Below are 24,080 nucleotides of genomic sequence, written 5' to 3' on the forward strand. Positions count from 1 at the left end.
AGGATCTGTTCAACACTGATTGAAAAGTTATGATTTTTCAGAATATAAACCAGAAATCATCAAGCACTGTTAACAAAATTATTTCTTAATATTTTAACCACAGGCTTTTTTTTCCTTTGGCTAATGTAAAGTCCAAAAGGTAAAAGAAAACAAGGGGATTCACTACTAACAACATACTAAATTAAGGCAACAGTTTCTATCAGATGCAGGACTTGATAAAGTCATTTCTTCAGTGATATGATTCAAAAGCCCTTTAATTTTCCTTAAGTTTTGATTTTAGAAACACATGAATGGCAATAGATTTTGCTTATAAAAAACAGGATCAGTTTGTAAGTCACATGATGTATCACCTCAGTTACATTAAAAACATTAAAATATCTGGGTTAAAATTCAGATAATCCTTTATAACCAGTCAATTTTCAGAATGACTCAAAAATATGTTAACTTTGTTTTTTAAATATATCAGTGAGGGGAGACTGGAGCGATACCACAGCGGGTAGGGCATTTTCCTTGCACGCAGCCGACTCAGGTTCAATTCCCAGCATCCCATATGGTCCACTGAGCACCGCCAGGAGTAATTCCTGAGTGCAGAGCCAGGAGTAACCCCTGTGCATCACCGGTGTGACCCAAAAAGAAACAAACAAAAAAAAATAGTGAGGGGCTGGCATGATAGCACAGCGGGTAGGGCATTTGCCTTGCACATGGCTGACCCGGGTTCAATTCCCAGCATTTCATATGGTCCCCCAATCACCGCCAGGAGTAATTTCTGAGTGCAGAGCTAGGAGTAACCCCTGCGCATCGCCGGTGTGACCCCAAAAGTAAAATAAATAAATAAAAATAAATAAATATATCAATGAGATTATTCAGAATATTTGCTACTCTAGGTTGTGAGAAAATTTTTTTTTAATTAAGCACTGTGCCTACAAAGTGTCAGAAGTCTCAGAATTGTCACAAAGTGTCAGAAGACTCATTCAAAATTGACATTTACTAGAAGCATTACATAAACTAAATATCAACTTTTAACGTGCCCATATGAAAAACATGTACACATGACACATAGTTCTGGCTACTGAGTCATTTTTCATGATTCTCAGATACATGGTTGAAGGAAATGTATGTGCACAAGAACACAATCAATATAAGAAATAAGCAAATGTAGCCTATTTTAAATTAACATGCTGAAATGATAAAATAATTTCAAGAAGGAAAAATGTCCAATTGGTTATTCTAATAAATGCTTCAGAATAAGCACAGTATTCATATTATTAACTAAAATTAATGCAAATCCCATGTACAGTAAAGCCAGGGAGATGGTCTAGCTTTGTTAAAGTTCTCCAGGTAACCTTCAAGCCTTTTAACCTGTGAGAGTTCAGCAAATAATAACAAATGCACCTCAAATACAGATACACAAAGAAAAGAGTAAATAGTATTAAAAATTATGCAAACTAATAAGGTAGGCACTCTTCTACTCAAAAGAAACATTCAATAATTCATTATACTACTACCAATATATTTTGATGATAGTTTGAAACAGGAAGAATGAAAATGAGTTTGATTCAATAGTTCACTCTGAGATTTTGACCTTTATTTTATCGTTGCTAGGAAACCAAGTTATCCTTCACCAAGGATAGCTAAAGCCCCACCAAGTGACTACAAGCTACCTAATAAAACTAAAATAAAAAAGCAACAGCATTATATAATTTAGAAAAAAAATCATATTAAAGCTTTGAAATAACTCCAGTTTCTTTTAAATATCTTTCCAGTTGGCCACTGGACAACATCACATAGCATACTAGTCACAGTACCATATGCCCACTGGGATGCTCTCAAAGGAAATTTCTGTGGAGATGTAATATCTAGGAAACCTTAATATGGCATAAAAAATATTCTGATTTTGTTTACTACAGGAGTAATTTGCAGAGAGTTGTAATACTTTAAAACATTCCAAGCTTTTGGGGCTGGAGTGATAGCACAGCGGGTAGAGTGTTTGCCTTGCATACGGCAGACCCAGGTTCGATTCCCAGCATCCCATACGGTCCTTCGAGCACCGCCAGGAGTAATTCCTGAGTGCATGAGCCAGGAGTAACCCCTGTGCATCGCTAGGTGTGACCAAAAAAAAAACCCTACATTCCAACTTTATTTATAGAGTTTTATAATTCAGCTTTGATGAAAAATAATTATGATGAAAAGTTACATAAGGGACAAAAATCACAATCCTAAATTCTTAGTATTTTCAAGTTAACTACCACTATGAGAAAAATAATATAATAAAAGTATGATGTCAGATTTTTTAAATGTAGTACAGTCATATGAGCAAATAACACATATTTACAAAAATTAATGGCAAATCAGTCACAACTATTCTATAAAATTCCATGTGCTGAGGACCAGAGACAAAAACTCAACAAATTTACTGCATGCAAAGTATGCTTTGCAAATGAGAAGCGCAGTTTCAATTCTGGGCATCTCGTGGTCCCCTAGAACCTCAGAGGAACCCATTGAGCACAGTCAGAAACAGTCCAGGGGCACCATAAGTTATGGATACCCTCCCGCCGAAAAGAAATGCCTAGTAGTAGTGAGTGTGGAGTTAGAACATTGTTTACCTGAAATTCTATTAACATCAAACATGGTATTTACATAGAAGTTAAATTAAATTTTAAAAAAGAAGAAAAATATGTAAAACATCCTAGACTCAAATAGACGGTATCTACATAAAAACAACTTTTACAGTCTGTTTAACATGGCTGCAGGATAATTTTGGCAAAAAAAAAAAAAAATTCAGCCATCATCAGAAGTAACAGAAAATTTTAAATAAACAGTTAGCTATAATTTAAAGCTCACATTGTTATGAGTAATGGCTTACGAGACAAATGAAATATGAAAGTAAAATACAAGAATTGCAAGTTTAGAGCGAATAGTATTTCTAAAATAATAAAATAATTCAAACAGTGGGACTTGAAAGACATTTTTGAAAACTAAGGGATGCAAAGTACAAGAGATATTCTTAACCAAGATTAAAGAAAAACTAGTGAAAAAAGAATATAAGACTAAATGGGCAAAAAGTAGGGAAATAAATATCAACGAATACAGCAAAATAACTGGGTAGAAAAGAGTGTTACAAAAAGATCAATATATCAGTTTGATCAGTGAGTGGTCTCTGAACTGACTGAGAAGAGACAATTTCCTTCAAAAGAAAGAGGAAGGTGGTTAATGGGTCTAATTTGTAGCATGAATAAAACCAAAGTTCTGGTCCAGAGAAACAGCAGTAGGTAAGGTGTTTGCCTTGCATGCACCCAACATGGATTTGATCCCCAGAACCCAGTAAGATCCCTGAACCCACCCAAAGTGATCCCTGAGCACAGAGCCAGGAATAAGCCCTGAGTACTGCAGGATGTGACAAAAATAAACAAAAAAAAAAATTAGAAAATTCTTTCTACAGTGCTATGATTGTAGTAAACTACTGCAGAAAAAAAATGAAGCTATAAAAAATAAAACAGAAAGCGTATATATCTGCAGACACAGAGAAGAGAGAAGCACCAGGTAGTATCAGAAATAACCTAGAGAGAGACACTGCTTATTACAAATAAGCTGACACATTCATTCAATAAAAAGGTAATACTGTATATGTTTACTAGTGTGTATCTTATAATGCACTAAAAGAGATAAAATACGTACTGAGCCACAGTCTTTACCCTCAGGAATATAAAACAAAGAGGGAGCATAATACCAAAACTATGAAGTATCTCACAGGTAGTACAAAGCAACTGCTATAGGATTTAAAATGTAAACATTCTGACTTCCAGCTATGGTGAAAGTGGGGCATGAGAGTGTGAGGGTTACTGATAAGACAGCAGAAGTACAACTTTAAGGGATCAATAGATTTTCAAACGCTAGAAATGAAGGGAAGAAAAGATTCATAAGTAGGCAAGAGAACCCCTCGACTGCCAGCAGATATGTTTAAGGAGTTGGATAGGAGAAAGAGACTGAAAACAGACTGTCAGTCTTTACTTCAATTCAAAAATTCTAGCATCTATCTATAAAATGATGTTTTTTAAAATTGTAATTTACATAAAATTGATCCTTGTTAAAAAAAAATTAACTAAATTTGAAATAAAAAACCATGCCTGTGTCTACAAAGTTTTAAAAAATAATAATCAGTCGTACCAAGAGGCTAGTGAACTGGCTGTATGCTCACAAAAGGATCACAACTTAGGTACTGGTAGTGAAATTTTTTTCTCTTGTCAAGACACTGGTTCAAACCAAGAGCTCTGTCTGACACCTTTTCAAATAAGAGTGCAGACTCCACTGCTAGATGAAATAAAGAAGATCATGCTCCATAAGATGGATGTTACAGTCAACCAGTTAAGGCCATTATAGAACAAAAACTGACCTCTCTAAGCAAGAAGGAATGTACAGTAAATCGATGACCTTTGGGCTGATTGCAAATTTTTCTTGGGTTTCTAGCCTTCTGGTCTATCTTGCAGATTTTGGATTAAGCCTTCATAATCACTGAAATAAAATCCTTAAGATAAATGTTTTCTTAATCAAATACCTTGGAATCAGCTTAACTAAAGAAGTAAAGGACCTCTACAAAGAAAACTATAAAACGCTACTCCATCAAATAAAAGAGGACATGAGGAAATGGAAACATATCCCCTGCTCATGGATAGGGAGAATAAACATTGTCAAAATGGCAATACTCCCCAAAGCATTATACAAATTTATCGCGATCCCTATAAGGGTACCCATGTAATTCTTCAAAGAAACGGATCAAGCAATCCTGAAATTTATATGGAACAATAAACGCCCATGGATAGCTAAAACAATTCTTGGGAAAAAGATGATGGGAGGCATCACCCTCCCCAACCTTAAACTCTACTACAAAGCGGTAACAATTAAAACAGCATGGTACTGGAACAAAGGCAGAGCCGAACACCAATGGAACAGGGTGGAATATCCCCACACACAACCTCAAATGTATGATCATCTAATCTTTGATAAGGGAGCAAGAGATGTGAAGTGGAACAAGGAAAGCCTCTTTAACAAATGGTGCTGGCACAACTGGACAACCACATGCAAAAAAATGGGCTTAGACCTCAACCTGACACCATGCACAAAAGTCAGATCAAAATGGATTAAAGACCTCAACATCAGACCACAAACCATAAGGTACATTAAAGACAAGGTCGGCAAAACCCTCCACGATATTGAAGACAAAAGTATCTTCAAAGATGACACGGAACTAAGCAATCTAGTAAAAACAGAGATCAACAATGGGACTAAATTAAACTAAAAAGCTTCTGCATTGCAAAAGATACAGTGACCAGAATACAAAGACTATCTACAGAATGGGAAAGGATATTTACACAATACCCATCAGATAAGGGGTTGATATCAATGGTATATAAAGCACTGGTTGAACTCTACAAGAAGAAAACATCCAACCCCATCAAAAAATGGGGCGAAGAAATGAACAGAAACTTTACCAAGGAAGAGATACGAATGGCCAAAAGGCACATGAAAAAGTGCTCTACATCACTAATCATCAGGGATGCAGATCAAAACAACCATGAGATACCACCTCACACCACAGAGACTAGCACACATCCAAAAGAACAAAAGCAACCGCTGTTGGAGAGGATGTGGGGAGAAAAGGACCCTTCTACACTACTGGTGGGAATGCCAGCTAGTTCAGCCCTTTTGAAAACAATATGGACGATTCTCAAAAAATTAGAGGTTGAGCTCCCATTTGACCCAGCAATACCACTACTGGGAATATATCCCAGAAAAGCCAAAAAGTATAGTCGAAATGACATCTGCACTTATATGTTCACCGCAGCACTGTTTACAATAGCCAGAATCTGGAAAAAACCCGAGTGCCCTAGAACAGATGACTGGTTGAAGAAACTCTGGTACATCTATACAATGGAATACTATGCAGCTGTTAGAAAAAAATGAGGTCATGACATTTGCATATAAGTGGATCAGCCTGGAAAGTATCATGCTAAGTGAAATGAGTCAGAAAGAGAGAGACAGACATAGAAAGATTGCACTCATCTGTGGAATATAGAATAATAGACTATAAGACTAACACCCAAGAATAGTAGAAATAAGTATCAAGAGGTTGTCTCCATTGCTTGGAGGCGGGTCTCTCATTCTGGGCAACTCAGAGAAGGGAACACCAAGTAAAATGTGGTTGGAGGTCATGCGGGGGAAGGGTGATGCGTGCCGAATATAGACTAGAGACTGAACACAATGGCCACTCAACATCTTTATTGCAAACCACAACACCTAATCAGAGAGAGAGATCAAAAGGGAATACCCTGCCATAGTGGCAGTGTGGGGTGGGGGGAGATGGGACTGGGGAGGGTGGGAGGGATGCTGGGTTGACTGGTGGTGGAGAATGGGCACTGGTGAAGGAATGGGTTCTCAAACTGTGTATGGGGGAAACATGAGTACAAAAATGTATAAATCTGTAATTGTACCCTCACGTTGATTCACTAATTAAAAATAAATTATTTTTAAAAATGTAATGATTCCCCCCAAAAAAGAAATAAATTCTACTCTCTAGTTACAATAAATAAATAAATAAATAAATGTTTTCTTCTCGCTCAATATACAGAGAGAACTAAATCTACTTAAATCACTGGATCTACTCTCTCTCACCCTAATATACATTTAATGGCACCGGCAGTATTCAAAAGTAACAGCCAAAATATTTTAAAGAATAAAACAAAAGAAGATAGTGAAGGCTAGGGAGTTAGTAAAGGGGGTAAGGCGCTTGCTATGCACATTGTAGATACCAGTTCAATGTATGACACTGCATATGGTCCCCTGGAAAACAGGAGTAAGCCCTGCTGTGTGGCTGCATCTGATGCAAAATACATGTAGTGCTTGGGGACCATCAGGCATACACCAGATGGTACTTGGGGGTGGGGGAGCACGAGGCTGGGGGTCAAACTTAGGACCTTAATAATAGGTATGTGCTCTACAACTTACTTCCTCAGACCTACCTTTGTTTGGTTGTTATTTCTACTTATAGCAACCAAATAAGGTATATAAGCAAGCCAAAAACATAGATAACTTAATGTTTCAAAACAAGAAAGTCTGATTTGAAACATAATTTATCTCACAAAAATAAAAACAGCATGTGTTTATTGCCATCCTACTTTCTTACAATATTTATATCATATATACAGGCTAAAGTGATAGTAGAGCGGATAGGCACTTGCTTTCAAGTGGCCAACCTGGGTTCAATCCCAGACATTCCATATGGTACTGTGAGCACTGCAAGGAGTAATTCCTGAATGCAGAGCCAGGAGTAGCCCCTGAGCACTACCAGGGTGGCTTAAATACAAACAAACAAAATCAACTACCACCTTCAACTTGGGGCTGGAGCGATAGCACAGCGGTTGTGCTTTCGCCTTTCACACGGCCGACCCGTGTTCAATTCCTCCACCCCTCTCGGAGAGCCTGGCAAGCTACCGAAAGTATTGCACCCACAGGGCAGAGCCTGGCAAGCTACCCGTGCGTATTGGATATGCCAAAAACAGTAACAATAAGTCTCTCAGTGAGAGATGTTACTGATGCCCGCTCAAACAAATCGATGAGCAACGGGATGACAGTAACAGTGACAGTGACTTTCAGCTCATCAAGGTTCCAGAATTTTTAAATCTCTATTTCCCATCAAGGATAACAGAGACTAGTCACTGATTAATAGTGATAATTAGGAGTGAGTTATTCTTTATTAAGTAAGATTACTACAATTAAAGACCAGCTAACATAATAAATTAACAACTTCAACCTCCACCATCTTTAATCTCCAGCAGATTTTTCTTTTAGTAATAAAAACAATTTTACTAACATCACTAAAAAGTTTGATAACATTCTGGGGGCATTACTTAAGAGGGTGTCTGTAGATTTGCCTGTAACAATTAACCACCTTAGTACAACTATTCTTGTGTAAGGAACAATTCAACCAATAGTCTAATACATCACTGTCACTGTCACTGTTCATCAATTTGCTCGAGCGGGCACCAGGAACATCTCTATTGTGAGACTTCTTGTTACTGTTTTTGGTATATCGAATATGCCATGGGTATCTTGGTGTGCGGGTGAGATACTCTCGGTAGCTTGGTGGGCTCTACAAGAGCGACAGAGAAATCGAACCCGGGTCGACCGTGTGCAAGGCAAATGCCCTACCCGCTGTGCTATTGTTCTAGCCCAACAAAATCATAGGGTTGGAAAAGACTTCCTTAACGAATTAAAACAAAAATTTCTTTTTTGTGTTGTTTTTTTGGTTTTTTTTATTAGTTTATTTTTAATTAGAGAGTCATCGTGAGGGTACAGTTACAGATCCATACATCTTTGTGCTCATGTTTCCCCCATACAAAGTTCGATAACCCATCCCTTCACCAGTGCCCATTCTCCACCACCAGTCAACCCAGCATCCCTCCCCCCCTCCCCAGTCCCATCTCCCCCCACCCCACCCTGCCACTATGGCAGGGAATTCCCTTTAGTTCTCTCTCTCTGATTAGGTGTTGTGGTTTGCAATAAAGGTGTTGAGTGGCCATTGTGTTCAGTCTCTAGTCTGTATTCGTCCCGCATCACCCTTCCCCCACATGACCTCCAACCACATTTTACTTGGTGGTCCCTTCCCTGAGTTACCCAGAATGAGAGACCAGCCTCCAAGCCATGGAGACAATCTCCTGGTACTTATTTCTACTATTCTTGGGCATTAGTCTTATAGTCTATTATTCTATATTCCACAGATGAGTGCAATCTTTCTATGTCTGTCTCTCTCTTTCTGACTCATTTCACTTAGCATGATACTTCCCACTGTCTACAAAGCACTATCAGGATTGACCTCTAAGGCAGCAGTAAGCAGTAGCTCCTGAGCATAACAAACGGCCCAGAAAACAAATATAATAATGAAATGAAAAATAAGCAGATTAAATTTACGTCTTCTAATACATCAATTACAAAAAGTTCCAAAACCTTTATTTTCAATTTATTTATAATATATCAATTTCTAGTTTTTCTGGCAGCTAATAATCTATATGAAGCAAAATACTGCATTATTTATATATTTAAAAGGGAATAAAAGCTTTAGAAGACCAATCTATCGTCTCTCACCTTTTCAAAACACCAATTAATGAGTATCAGAGAAGAGAAATGCATTATATCAATGGTGTAAGTCTAGATATATTAAGACCATTTTAACACTGTAGCACTCATATTTCCTCTATAGTTTGTAGTTCTATATATTACAGATACCTAAGGACAAGTAGAGTATCTTTTAGCTACAAATTCATAGCTTAGACCAAATCAAACATCAACTTACCAAGTCTCTGTGCAATACCCAGTTAGCATGCAAGTAGTGAATTCCATCTAGGATCTGATATAATAGTGACTTCACCATTCCCCGAGGTAACTGAACTGGCTTCTTATTTGCTTTAGAAGCTCTGTGAAACTTGATTATATGCTGAAAAGACAGAAAAATAGACCAGAAGCTTAAAAACCGAGAAAGGTAATTTTATATATAATATTTCCCTAACAAGATAAAAACATTGAAGGATTTTAAAAGATACTAAATTGGGGCCGGAGCGATAGCACAGCGGGTAGGGCGTTTGCCTTGCACGCGGCCGACCCGGGTTCGATCCCCGGCATCCCATATGGTCCCCCAAGCACTGCCAGGAATAATTCCTGAGTGCAAAGCCAGGAGTAACCCCTAAGCATTGCTGGGTGTGACCCAAAAAGCAAAAAAAAAAAAAAATAAAAAAAAATAAATAAAAGATACTAAATTATATTCTCACATTTTGCTGAGTAAAATAAAAAACTAAAATTTCATTTCCTAAACATTAAAATGTTTCAGAAAATAATTAGAACAGAAGTAGGAGGAAAATGATTTTATACTAAAGTGCAATTAAAACTTATTTTCAAAAAAAAATTTGATTTCCTGGGCTGGAGCGATAGTACAGTGGTAGGGCGTTTGCCTTGCACACGGCCAACCCATGTTCGATTCCTCCACCCTTCTCAGAGAGCCCAGCAAGCTACTGAGAGTATTGCGCCCTAATGGCAGAGCCTGGCAAGCTACCCGTGGTGTATTCAATATGTCAAAACAGTAACAATGAGACGCTACTGGTGCCTGCTCGAGCAAATTAATGAGCAACGGGATGACAGTGACAGTGACAGGATTTTCATTTGTTTGGTGTAAGTTTTCAACAGAATCTTTTTATTCCTTGATAATTTAATAAAAATGGGGGGAAACAAAAATTCAAAAATTCTGGGTGGCTGATATAACATAAATGAATAGATTTGTTACCTAATTGCAGATAATAAAGAAAGCAAATGGAGAAATATTTAAATAAAATACACCAAAGGACTAAAAATTAATATGTAAATAAACCAGTTCTCACTGGAAATACTGAAAACTAAGATGAATTCTGGTAGAATAAAACCAATATTCTACATTACTCAGAGCTTACTATTTAGTGGTAATAAATGTAACACCAAAACATTGCAAATATAAATGAACCTCAATAAAGAGACCCAATGTCTGAAAACTCTCTTGCAAGGTTTATTTTAATTAAAGGCTGCATGAACAGCCATTAAACCTGGAAACAGCTATAATCAACTCTGCAATGTGGACCACTAAACAAGTTCCCGGCACCTAACAGGCACAAGCAGACTCTTGGCCAATATTTATGAGTTAATTATTAAGCCTCCTCTTAAAATGAGTAAATATAATTAAAACAGGAGTGAGAATTTAATACCATAGATTGACACTTTCCCATCCTATTTTATGGTATGGAAAGTATAATATAGATAAGGAATAACTAATTATTGTAACTAATAACTAATAACTAAGTAATGAATTTTACTTCCCAAAAGAAATTTATATACCATTTATATACTTTCTAGTGGGAAAGTAACTATTATTAATCAATATTAATGTAGCATGATTAGTCTGTATCATTTCATTATCAGCATGACATCATTTTAATTTTCCAGTCATTTATTCAAAATAAATTAAAAGTAGACAAACAAAAGAAAGCTGCTTAACAAATATGCAGCATGCATACATGGAAATTTCATCAAAACCGAAGGGATTTTGAAAATGACTCTTTTTACTACATTTGCTTTGTTATCTTCTCATGCTCTGCCCCAATTAATCTGAAGGCAGAAATTAAAATGTAAAATAAATTAAAGGTTTAAGCTTATGAAAATGAATACATTTTGTTTTAATTAAAATAAACACTGAAATACTTATATTGCTTAAATGAGTAGTAATAATAAAGCCAATGGGTATGAACACACTGTAATAACTTTATACGCAGTACAATGTGAAAGTGTAATTATTATCCTATACAAGTAAAATTAAACATTAATGAGTCACTAAAAATCATATTGATTATATACTATCTTTTGGGGTTGACTATGTTTAATTACCAATCATATTTAGAAACTAACCAATCATATTTAGAAAACTAACATTTCTTTTTCAGTTTTTTTCTTTTTTGGTTTTTGGCTATACCCACTAATGTTAATCCTGGCTCTGCACTCAAAAATTATTTCTCAGGGGCTGGAGTGATAGCACAGCAAGTAGGGTGTTTGCCTTGCATGCGGCCGACCCGGGTTCGAATCCCAGCATCCCATATGGTCCCCTGAGCACCACCAGGAGTAATTCCTGAGTGCAGAGCCAGGAGTAACCCCTGTGCATCGCCGGATGTGACCCAAAAAGCAAAAAAAAAAAAAAAAATTATTTCTCACAGTGCTTAGGGGGCCAGATGGGACGGCAGGGATCGAAAGGTCCACTACATGCAAGGCAAGCAGCCTACCCACTGTACTATCACTCAAGTTTAATATTATCTTATAAATTAGTTTAAATTTCATTGGCAATTTAAATTTGAATTATATAATTCAAGCTTTTTATTTTACTTTAGACTTGAGCATGACATATACTGAAATCAATGTGGGCCAGCTTGATTTAAAGGGGTTTTATTGAGAGAACTCAAATTTGATTTCCTTTTGTTTCTTAAAAGAAATGGAAAATAAAAACTAAAAAATCTGTAAGCATAATAAAATTTGGACAATAGTTTCAAAAGAGAAATTTCATGTGTCTATTTTCTGCTCAAAACAATTTTTTAGGTAACAAAAATAATTCAAACCAACTCTCATTCAGTTGTAAGTAGTACAAATAAAGAAGTGAAACTCAGAGAAGTTTCCACCTTTAATACCTGTTAAAGTTAAAATTACATAAATCATGGGATTGGAGAGAGGACAGCTGGTAGGGTGCTTGCCTTGAAGGCGGGCAACCAAGGTTCAGTCCTTGATACCACATGTGGTTCAGGAGCCTTGCAAGGAGTGATCCTGGAGCACTGCCAGGTGCACCCCCATCCCAGGGGCAAAAAAAAAAAAATTAAATTCTTCAGATTCTAGTTTTTGAAATAAGTTACCAAGATCAAGTTGAAAAAATAAAAAATAGGGGCTGGAGTGATAGCACAGCGGGTAGGGCATTTGCCTTGCACGTGGCCGACCCGGGTTTGAATCCCAGCATCCCATATGGTTCCCTGAGCACCGCCAGAAGTGATTCTTGAGTGCATGAGCCGAGAGTGACCCCTGTGCATTGCTGGGTGTGACCCAAAAAGAAAAAAAAAATCAAAAATAATCATACAGTTAAATATTTTAACCATAATAATTTGTAAACCATATTTTATTAAGGTTACTTTTATTTTTATAATGTAAACCTCCACTAAGATAGGCTCCTAAAATTGTTTTCAGTCTCCTAATCACTGACTGAAGCCAACAGTTCCATGTCTACCAACAATTCACCTTACCCAGAGGTCATGTTCAGCATAGTCAAACAGAAGCCATACTTTCCTATCAGCATGAGACAGAAACACTTTTTGAAGAGAGATGACATTTGGATGCTTAAGTTCTCGAAGTAACTGTTAAAAAAAAAAAAAAGATATTCATTTAAAATATTAGTCATTAAAAAAAGGAAAAGTAACTCGTATTTACAATTCAAAGGCAACAGATATCCAAGGGCAAAAATCCTTAAAAACTAGTAAGTGCACACACAATTTTGAGGGGTTGATATAAGTACTTCAGTAACATACAAAAAAAAATCTGCTGGAAAAAAGAAACAAAGATTTAAATGAATGAAAATCAGGGAGACAATTCAAAGAGCTGGAGAACACGTGCTCTTCAAGCAGAAGGCCTGATAATCCAACACTGCATAGTCCCCCAGTACTGCAGAAAATGACCAGCAAGCACAAAGTAAGGAACAGTCTGAAGCATCACATGTACACCTCCCCCGTAACAAAAAAAGTTACCTGAATAAATCTGTTATTATTTAGCTGTTTATTTTGCCTTTTAATAAATTTGTTATGGTGGTAAAATACATATAACATAAAAATCACCTTTTATGGGCCTGGGAAGATAGCTTAGGGATCAGTACTTAGTGGGACCCAAGTTCAAATCCTAGCACCACATGGCATTCCAAGCACCACCAGGGATAGCCCTGAAGAACCCTGAGTACGGTCAGGGTAGTGTGGTAATCCCTGGCATGCAGAGCTTGAGAAGCTTCACATCCTTAGGCCCGAGCATTAAACTACCCAGCCTGGTTGGTCAACTATAACCACAAGTGGCTCCAGGTGCCCCGAGCACTGCTTGAGAGCTACTCCCCCAAGTTACCTTTTCATCAACTTCTAACTGAATAATTAAGCAATCACTAAATACCCTAAGAAATCCCTACAATTATCACTACTATCCATATTATAATTTTTTCATTGTCCATATTATAAATTTTTCATTTTCAATATATATCATATTATAATGTTTTCATTATACAGAAACTCTATACCCATCAAAGTATGACTATTTCCCTCTCCCTCTCAGCACATGGCAAACTGTTCTATTTTGTCTCCATGAATTTGCCTACCAAGGTACCTTATCTACAGCATCTGTCTTGTATTTGTCTTATTTTTATAACATATTTTGGTTTGAGAGCCACACCCAAGTATTTAAGGACTACTCCTACCACAGTGCTTAGAGAACCATGTGGTATTGGGATGAAACCAGCACAAGCACATCCAAAATATGTGTGATAGCCCTTGGCATTATCACTCCAGCCTCTGTGAACGTCTTATTTTATTTAGCTTGATGTCCTCAAAGTTCACCCCATGTCTGAGAGTGTCATTCCCTCTTCTGTTCTATTTGCTTTTGGAGGGTGGTTTCTGGGCAACACCTGGCTCTACTCAGGAATTACTCCTCATGGTACTCAGGGGACCATATGGGATACTGAAGACTGAACTCAATGGCCCCTGTGCCAGGCAAACAACCTACCTCATGTACTATCACTGGTCCCAAGACTGTAGTTTCTTTTCATGGATGTGTATGTCACATTTTATTTATCCATCCAATGGCTGATCACACAGGTCGTTTCCACTACGCATAATGCTATTGTGCTATACAAGTACCTGAGTCCCTGCTTTAAATACTTTGAGAATATACCTAAGTCAGAATAATAATTCTACCGAGGACTAGAATTGCTGGGATAATAAAGTTATCATTCTATTATCATTATTGTTCAGGTAACATGATTATAACAGTGTTAATGTTTATGGTTCTGATGTACAGTTACTATAATAGCCACCCCCTAAGTGCCCCAAACAGCTCATCATTGTCCTTACAGTAAGACTAGTCCATCTCGCCATTCTCTGTCCTCTCGCCCCCTTCTCTCTTTGATAATGTTTTGTATTATCACTATCTTCTATTCTTGTTTTAGTTTCTCTACAAGCCACAGACGAGTGAGTTCATCTGGTATTGTCCTCTCTCTTTTACCTTAAGGTGATAGCCTTTAGTTTTATCCAATTTGTAGCAAACTACAATTTTTTATCTTTTCTAAAGCTGCATGGCATCCCTTTGTGCATATATACCACAGCAACTTTATCCATTCAAATATCATCGAACAAGTGGGTGGTTTCCATATTCTGGCTATGGTACTAAGTGCTGCAATAAAGATATGTGCATGAATCCTTTCAAGTGAATGCTATTGTATTTAAAAATAGATGCTAAGCAGTGGAATCACTGTGTCACAGAAAAGCACTGTTCTTTTACTTTTTAAAGAAATCTCCATACATGGTCAACCAGACATTTCCACCAACAGTGAGTGAGGGTTTCTTTATCATTTAATTTACATTTACATGGTAACATTAACCATGAACACTTTTTCATATGCCTAAAGACTGGCATTTCCCCAGGAAGAATTTCTTCTTACCCTTTTTTGATCAGGTTATTATTGTTGTTGCTGAGCTTTTTGAGTGCTTTATGTACCTTGACCATTAGCCATTTATAGAGAATCATGTTTCTCCCATTCAGTAAGTCTCTTTATTTTACCTTACTTTTTTTTTTGCGATGGGAAAAGAAAATTTTGTTTTATAAGGTGCCATTTGTTTATTTTCAGTTTTGTTATGTTTGCAAGTCGAGCCAAATCATAAAGATACCTCTAATGTGTCCATATCCAGGAGAGCTTTGTCTATGTTGTCTTTAATGTATTGTGTGAGTTCTGATCTAATCTCAAGATCTTTAAGCTGTTCTGAATTAACTTTTTTTTAATGGTGTGACTTATGCATTCAGTTTCAATTTTTGACATATGGCTAATTAAGTTGTTCAAATACTAATTATTGAAGAGGCTCTTCATGCGCCACTTGATGCTCTGAACTTCTTTATCATAGATAACTATCCACAGATCTGAACATTTATCTCTGGTAGCTCAATTCAAGTGCACTGGTCAAATCTGCACTTATTCCAGTGCCATAGAGTTTTTATTACCATGGCTTTAGTATAATTTAAAGTCAGGAAAAGCAGAATTTCTCCCATCTTTTTTCTCAGAAAGAGGGGAGGGAGGTGTGTTTCCATACAAATTTTAGAATTTGCTTGAAGTCCTTGAAGAATGTCAGAATTAAGAAATTAAGTTGAATCTGCATAATGCTTTGGGTAGGATGGTAATTTTCGTAATGTTAATTCTTTCTGTCCATGAATATGCAGTATTTTTCCATTTCCTGGTGTCCTCTTCTATTTCTTTCAACAGATTCTAAATTTCTGATGTACACATCTTTCACAACCTCTATTAAATTCATCTTATATTTTGAACATCAAAATTTTAAATGGGGTCTTTTTTTCTCATTCAATGTTCATATGAAATATGAACAAGAAATATAACAGACTTTTGTATACTGATTGTAGTTTGAGAAAATATTTGAGAAGATTTTTGACATTACTTTCATTTCTGTGACTTAATGAATGCTCATAAAGTAATTTTTTAATTTTCTGAGGAATCACTAATTGGTTTAAAAAGCAGCTTATTTTATATTTTTATCACCAATGATAAAAATAAGTCATATCCCAATACAAATTTATCAATGTGGTTTAATTTGTATATTCGTAATGAGCAATGATGCTTTTCATATGCTTACTGGACATTTATCTTTTATAGAGAAATATCTATTCAAGTACTTTGCCTCTTTTTGAATTAGGCTGTTTTTTTGTTGCTAAATTGAAATTTTTTATAAAATCTATATTATTAACTCCTTAAAAGATATCATTTACAAATACTTTCTCCCATTCTGTTTTATCACAATACTGAACCTACTAGAACTAAAAAATATATATATATATTTGTATTCTAGAAAATAAAATAAATCACAGCAGAGTTAGAGATACGGTTCAAAGAGCTGGAATTCAAGTTTCTTATGAAACAGATCTGGGTATTAACTAATTGCAACAGAAAACACAACCTTCATCAACACCGTATTAGAATTACATCTACAAAGCTATCTATAATATACATATTTTCTGTCATGTAAATTATATAAAGTTGATTACATTTTATAATATTTTTTGTCAAATAATAAGCTATACAGACCAAATAGACCATGTTTTCATAGGCTTAACATTTCTCATCTCGAGTACGGGGAATATTGTCTGCCATAGAGGCAGGGGGAGGGCGGGAAAGGGGGGGGATACCCGGGATATTGGTAGTGGGGAATGTGCACTGGTGGAAAGATGGGTGTTTGATCATTGTGAGATTGTAACCCAAACATGAAAGCTTGTAACTATCTCACAGTGATTCAAAAAAAATTTTTTAAATAAAAAAAACATTTCTCATCTCCTAGGACATTTTTCTATTTAAAATATTTTTATCTCATTTTATCCCCATTTTAATAAGCAAAGTGTCCCTAACAATCCAAAATGGTTAAAAAGTATCATCATCGCTCCATGTGAAAATAAAAACGAAAGTAACAGGAAACTTCTCATGAAGCTAATAATGTTTTGGTTTTTTTTGGGGGGGTCACACCCAGTGATGCACAGGGGTTACTCCTGGCTCTGCACTCAGGAGTTACCCCTGTGGTGCTCAGGGGACCATATGGGATGCTGGGAATCGAACCCAGGTCAGCCACGTGCAAGGCACACGCACTACCTGCTGTACTATCACTCCAGCGCTGCTAATTATGTCTTTATCATTTAAAACTGCCTGTCACAGTGCCTTGTAAATGTTCCAAATACATGAAAGCCAAGCAAAAAAGTCAAGGTCTTGGAATTTATGACTTTGTAACTTGGCATAAAAACAATACCAAAATAAGAATCAACGTAATGCTGAAATATTACAAAATAGGATGTGAAATGAGCAAAGTACAGACCATGAAAGAAGTAAATATTAAGTAATTTATACAAATATCACAGTTCATTACTAATATAATAATAGAAATGTGGAGGACCATTAAGGAAAGAAATCACAGAGGAAAGTAAGGAGAGGCAAACAGGAGGGTAACGGATACGAAGCCTCATACACACTGGTAATGTAAAGGTATAGGTAAGGCATATCAGAGTCAACAACACTATAACATGAGACTCAAACTATAATAAACAAATGTAAAAACATGCCAGGTTTAAGGTGGGAGGAAACCTGGGGACATTGGTGAAGGGACATGTACACTATTGGTGGGATTGGTGTGGGAACATTGTATTCCTGAGACTCAACTATAAATAACCTTCTAAGTCACAGTACCTTTAAGTAAAAATATTTTTTTCTTAATTCTCTAGACATGCCTGGGAGATGGTTTAGTGGACTGGAGTGCATGATTTGAGTTTGGAAGCCCCAGGTTTGATTCCCAGAACCACATGGTTACCTTGAGCAGTAGCTGGGTATGACTTAAACGGGGGGGAAATAAGAAATAAATAAAATAAGCAAGTTAAGTTAAAATCAGGTTATTAGGATAGGTCGTAATTCAATCTGAATGGTGACTTAATAAAAAAGGAGATAGAAAGGGCACACTACACAGGAATAGACAAGTGAAGTCGCTACAGAAAGAACTCAATTGTGAACCAAAAAGAGGTCTCAGAAAAATCAAGGTGCCTAATCTTAGATTCACAACCTACACCACTGAGATTAATTTATTAATTTCTATCAACTGAGCCATGTAATCTGTATTTTGTTATACCATTCTTGGAAAACTAACACAATAAATACTAAACTAAATAAGAAAGCACTCTTCATATAGTGGGTGTTTTTTTAGGAAGGTCTAGCAGAAGACAGGTCACAGGGATTGGAAACAGAACTGACAGTCTCAGTAGGGAATTTCCTCTAAGTAAATATATATTTGGAATACTTCCAAAAAACCAGCCACAATCAACATTAACCAAATGCCCACCACATGCCAGGCACTGTGAGAGATGTTTCAGTAGCTCACAGGATACATACAAAATATGCTAAGACCTTCTGCAGAAGCCCTCTAAGTGGGAGATAAACAAGCAAGCAGCAAATCTAAAACTGATACTACACTAGTTGTAACTGACATTTACTGAGAATAACATTTACTCAGTCTAATATGACTGGAGATATATTCTAAACTCCTCAAACACTATAAGCTACTATTTACTATTTCACAAATGAGGGAACACAGAAGTTAAGTAAATGTTCCAGATCCTGTTCTGGATCCTATAAGCAGTAGAACCAGGATAATACCTCGGGTAATCTGGCTTAACCGCTACATGCAAACACTGTGAGGCATATATCTAAAACTGTTTAAGAGAATGGTACAATTTCAATCATACAGCACCCATAACATAGAGGGTAAAACTGTTAATAATCATGATAATCATTTAATCAAATAATCATTTCCTATTAAAAAATATATATATTTTTTTTTTTTCAAGCAGAGTTTGGAGGGCGGAGGAGGTGGGAGGGTAACTGGTGGTAGGAAATCTGCACGGTTGAAGGGATGGGTGTTGGAACAGTGCATGACTGAAACCCAATCATGAATAACTCATGAATAACTGTATCTGTGACTCAATTTTTAAAAATTAATTTTTTTAAGTGTAGGGTTGGAGATATAGAGGGCACATGCCTTGCACACACCTGACCTGATTCCAGGCATCCCATATGATCTCTGGAGAAAGGAGGGGCAAGCAGAGCTTGAATCTTTACCTCTGTTCTCCTAGATTCTCTACCCCAAATACAAGGCAGCCTCTGAATATGATGGTCCACTGAAACACATCTGATTTGGAGGAGGGAAGAAAGGAAAGGGCAAAGCTTGAATCTTTACCTCTGCTCCTTCAAATTCCCTACCCCAAATACAAGACAGCCTTTAATGTGATGGTCCACTGAAACACAATCTGAAAACCACTAAGCTACTAAAGGGATTCCAGTGCACAGGAAATTCCAGAAACACAAAACTGGCCAGTTATAATACAAGGATAAAGATATGCAAAGCTCTTAAATGCAATTTATTTTCTCACAGTTCTTTCTAACCTCTATTCTTTTCACAATTATTTATCAAGCATTCTGTCATGTACCAGACCTCATACATACCGGTGAACATCTATGTTACAGACCAGTGGAGGTAGGTACAACAAATAGAAAACAAATAAATAATAAAAAATCCCTTAAAATTTCATTTTTTTAAATGCACTAATATAAAGAAATGGTTATAGATAACAGAAAATAATGAAGTAAGCACTGACTACCAGTCATCAGGTTGACAACTCTGGGGTACTTAGGGAGGGGGGCAGGCTGAGTCCCTACCCTGTCAAAGCCCAGATTGTCACACCCACATCCCATAGCCACAGCCACAAATGGCCTTGCTTCACAGCTTCAGACTAATCTTGGAAGAGATGCCAAGCAATGACACAGATACACCTGTCTTCGGGCTGAAAATTCTGGGGTTCCCTTGGGAGAGGGGCGGGCCAAGAATCCCCAGTTCCACAAATCCTGGAATGTGGGATCACAGATTGGCTGCGTGATACCTCCTATTCCACAATACTGACAGTCCAACAGGAGCACAACAAATTAGATCAGAAAGTAGCACAGAAACCACTAAGTTCAATACGCAAAAACAGTAACACAGAAGGCTCAATAGCAACAAACAGCTCAGTAAGTCCTCAGATATTGACTATAATAACACCATTATAACAATTTTCACAAGTATTCTTCCAAACATTTGACAATTCCACTTATCATTTTGTTGCAATACGCAATAAAAAAATTATTTTGTGGGGCCAGTGAGATAATACAGCAGGTATAGTGTTTGCCTGGCATGTGGCCAAACCCAGGTTCCGTCCTCAGCATTGCTAGGAGTAATTCCTGAGTGCAAAGCCAAGAGTGGCCAAAAAAACTAAATAAATAAAAAATAATTTTTAAAAGAAATTATTTTGTGCCTGTCAAAGGGGCAGGCTTGAGGGGTGAGCAAGCAGACAGAAAATAGTAGAGGGAAACTCACACTGGTGATGGGATTGGTGCTGGAACACTGAGTGCCCAGAATAACTGCATTATGATCAGGTTTGTAAGCCACAGTGTTTTTAAAAAGTTAGTATTTCTAACAACAACAACAAAAAAAACTAAAGCACAAGATTAGAGGGAGAAAATTATGAGGTGAGTAGTAAACAGAATTTCTCAGAGGAAGATATAATAAAGGGGAAACTGATCTGGTGAGATTACCAAAGACAGAAAATTGTTTTCTGCTTAATTTTTATTACAGAAACATTACTCAAAAGTAAAACATTAAAACAATTATCCATATATCATTATACACTCCCTGACTGTATCTTTTATCTCTATACGTATAATATCTTATCACAAATTAATATTTTTTCATTGACGCACCATAGATTACAAAGATGTACATTACAGTGTTTTAGGCGCAAAGAATGCTACAAGTGTAAAGAATTTTTCATCATTTTTTCATAAAGACTTGGGTGGGTTTTGTCCTCAGACACTTTATTTTGTGCAAGATCATTTACTATCCGTTGCATAGAAGGATTAGATGTAGCAAATGTCTTAAACTCTTGTTTATCTGAGAATGTTTTATCTCCATCAAATCTGAATGACAGTTTTGCATGATAGAGGATCCTAAATTGGAGATTTTTCTCGTGAGGTACTTCTAATATATCATTACATTGTTGTCTTGATTCCATTCACAGAATTTCATAAAAGATTCTGTGAATGGAATCTTTTATAAGTTTTATATTGTTTCCCTTGTATTTTATGTTCTGCTTCTCTCTTGATGTTTTAAATAATCCATCTCTCTTAATTTTGCTGTTTTGATTGCAATGTGTCTTGGGTTGTTTGGATATAATCTGTTTGATATTTTATGGACCTCTTGAATTTGCAAAGGTCTTCACCAGTATTTGATGAATTTTTCAGCTATTTTCGTTTTCACTCGTCTTCCTCTTTCTCATTTTCCTATGCTTCAGGTATTCTTAAGATACGAAGATTGTTCCTCTTGCTATTAACCTTTGAATCTTTTATATTTTCTTCCATTTTTTAAAATTGCTTTTCTATTGTCACATAATTTGTCATTCAGGCTTTTGTTTTGTCTTCAAGATCACTGATACGGTTTTTGGTATCTTGAATTCTATTGTTGTGACCTGCTATCATATTCTTTATCTCTGTCCATTCCATTACAATGAAGATTTTAATAATTTGCTTTTCATTCTATTATAATGAAGTCTTTAATATTCTGTATCAATTTTCCTTGTGGTTGACTGAATTTCTCTTCTATAACATCCCTTATTTCTTCTACCATCATGAACACTGTAATTCTGAAGTCTTCCTTGAATAGCAAGGGCTCCCTTAAACTTCTGTACCGTTGGAATTTAGTAGCTGATTTCCTTATATTTTACAATGTTCTCAGTGTTCTGCAAGTGGTATCAATGGATCTTCAGGTGCATGATGATTTCAATGAAGAATCAACATGTGCAACATGCAGGCCAGCATATAAGATTGCTATTTATCTTTCTAATTGCCTTCAGTTATTTCCTCTTTTCCAGTGGTTGTAGCAAGTGAGGTAGACTTAGTAAGGAGTTCAAGGAATAAAGCTGTTGCTAACATGACCAAAGCCAGAATTGAGGGAAGGTGACTAGGAGGCTTGTAGGTCTTGAACGGTGAGTGGAGGGAGAAGCCTGTCATCCAAGATAGTTGCTAAAGAAGAAATTCCAGAGGGGAAGTCCACAGGGAGTTTCTGTGGCATGCAGGCTGTGTCAATCACCTCAGACTACGTTTAAGTAGACCCCACAAATCCTAGTTCACCTCTACACGTTTTATTATGAGTCTTTAAAATCCAGGGGTTTTGTTTTTTGGGATGTGGGCCAGTCTCTGTGGTGTGAGATGATATCTCATGGTTGTTTTGATCTGCATGTCCCTGATGATTAGTGATGTTGAACATTTTCTCATGTGCCTCTGCGCCATTCAGATTTCTTCTTTGGGAAAGTTTCTGTTCATTTCATCACCCCATTTTTTGATTGGGTTGGCAGTTTTCTTCTTGTGGAGTTCAACTAGTGCATTGTATAGCCTTGTTATCAACCCTTTATCGGATGGGTACTGCGTAAATATCCTTTCCCATTCTGTAGACTGTCTTTGTACTTTGGTCACTGTTTCTCTTGAGGTGCAGAAGCTTCTTAGTTTGAGATAGTCCCATTTATTTATCTCTGTTTTCACTTGCTTGGCCAGTGGCGTGTCAGCTTTGAAGATCCCTTTGGCTTCAATATCGTGGAGGGTTTTGCGGACCTTGTCTTCAATGTACCTTAGGGATTCTGGTCTGATGTTGAGGTCTTTAATCCATTTTGATCTGACTTTTGTACATGGTGATAGGTGGAGGTCTAAGCCCATTTTTTTGCATGTAGCTGTCCAGTTTTGCCAGCACAATTTGTTAAACATGCTTTCCTGGCTCCACTTCACCTTTCTTGCTCCCTTATCAAAGATTAGATGGTCATATATTTGGGGGGATGTGTCAGAGTATTCAACCCTGTTCCATTGGTCTGCCACTCTGCCTTTGTTCCAGTACCAAGCTGTTTTAATGACTACCACTTTGTAGTAGAGTTGGAATTCTGGCAGATATCTCTCTGGACTTAGTTACTAAAATACTAAAATACAGAAACCCAAAACCGAGAGGCCGCTAAGTGTGGTCACTCGACCTCATACCTCTTCATTCTCAGTAATGGAAAACAAATTATCTAATGCTTCCTTTTCAGCAGGTCTGACTTTAGGGGAGAGACTCTCCAAAAACTAATAGTGAGTTTTGTTGAAATACTGAATGCAATCAAAGTGAAAGTAAAGGGAAATTTATTAGTTACACAAGTGTGTGGGGGGGGGCTAAGGGTGGGAGGGCTAGAGGCGTGGGGGGGCTAGGGGTGTGGGGGTGCGGGGTGGAGCTATACTGGATTCTTGGTGGTTTGGTGGTGGAATATGTGCACTGGTGAAGGAATGGGTGTTCGAGCATTGTATAACTGAGACTTAAACCTGAAAACTGTAACTTTCCACATGGTGACTCAATAAAACATTTAAAAAATAAATAAAAAATAAAAAATAATAAAATAAAATCCAGGGTTTCAAATAAACAAAACATATCTCTTTTCTCAGACCACATGGATATTAATTTTTTAAAAGTTCATCTAGAAACTTCTCACATAATTAAAAATTAATACTTTTCTAAGTTATAAAAAAAGTCACAAAATCGAAGATACTTAGTATCAAGTGATAATAAAATACAATATACCAAAAATTGTGGAATACTAACTAA

At 36.6% G+C, this 24,080-nt stretch overlaps 1 protein-coding gene across 3 annotated transcripts in view; it reads right to left on the reverse strand.

Annotated features, from left to right (window-relative positions):
• CDK8 (cyclin dependent kinase 8) overlaps positions 1–24,080 on the reverse strand; it is a 141,216-nt gene that overhangs the window by 43,642 nt on the left and 73,494 nt on the right. For all 3 annotated transcript variants that reach the window (XM_055146973.1, XM_055146968.1, XM_055146962.1), the window contains exons 3-4: positions 12,840–12,950; positions 9,344–9,484 (exon numbers count right to left, since the gene is read on the reverse strand). In XM_055146973.1, the coding sequence (XP_055002948.1) occupies positions 9,344–9,484; positions 12,840–12,950 (252 nt within the window). The remainder of the gene's footprint in view (positions 1–9,343; positions 9,485–12,839; positions 12,951–24,080) is intronic.

Source organism: Sorex araneus, chromosome 1 (genome assembly GCF_027595985.1).
Source record: "Sorex araneus isolate mSorAra2 chromosome 1, mSorAra2.pri, whole genome shotgun sequence".
NCBI lineage: Eukaryota > Metazoa > Chordata > Mammalia > Eulipotyphla > Soricidae > Sorex > Sorex araneus.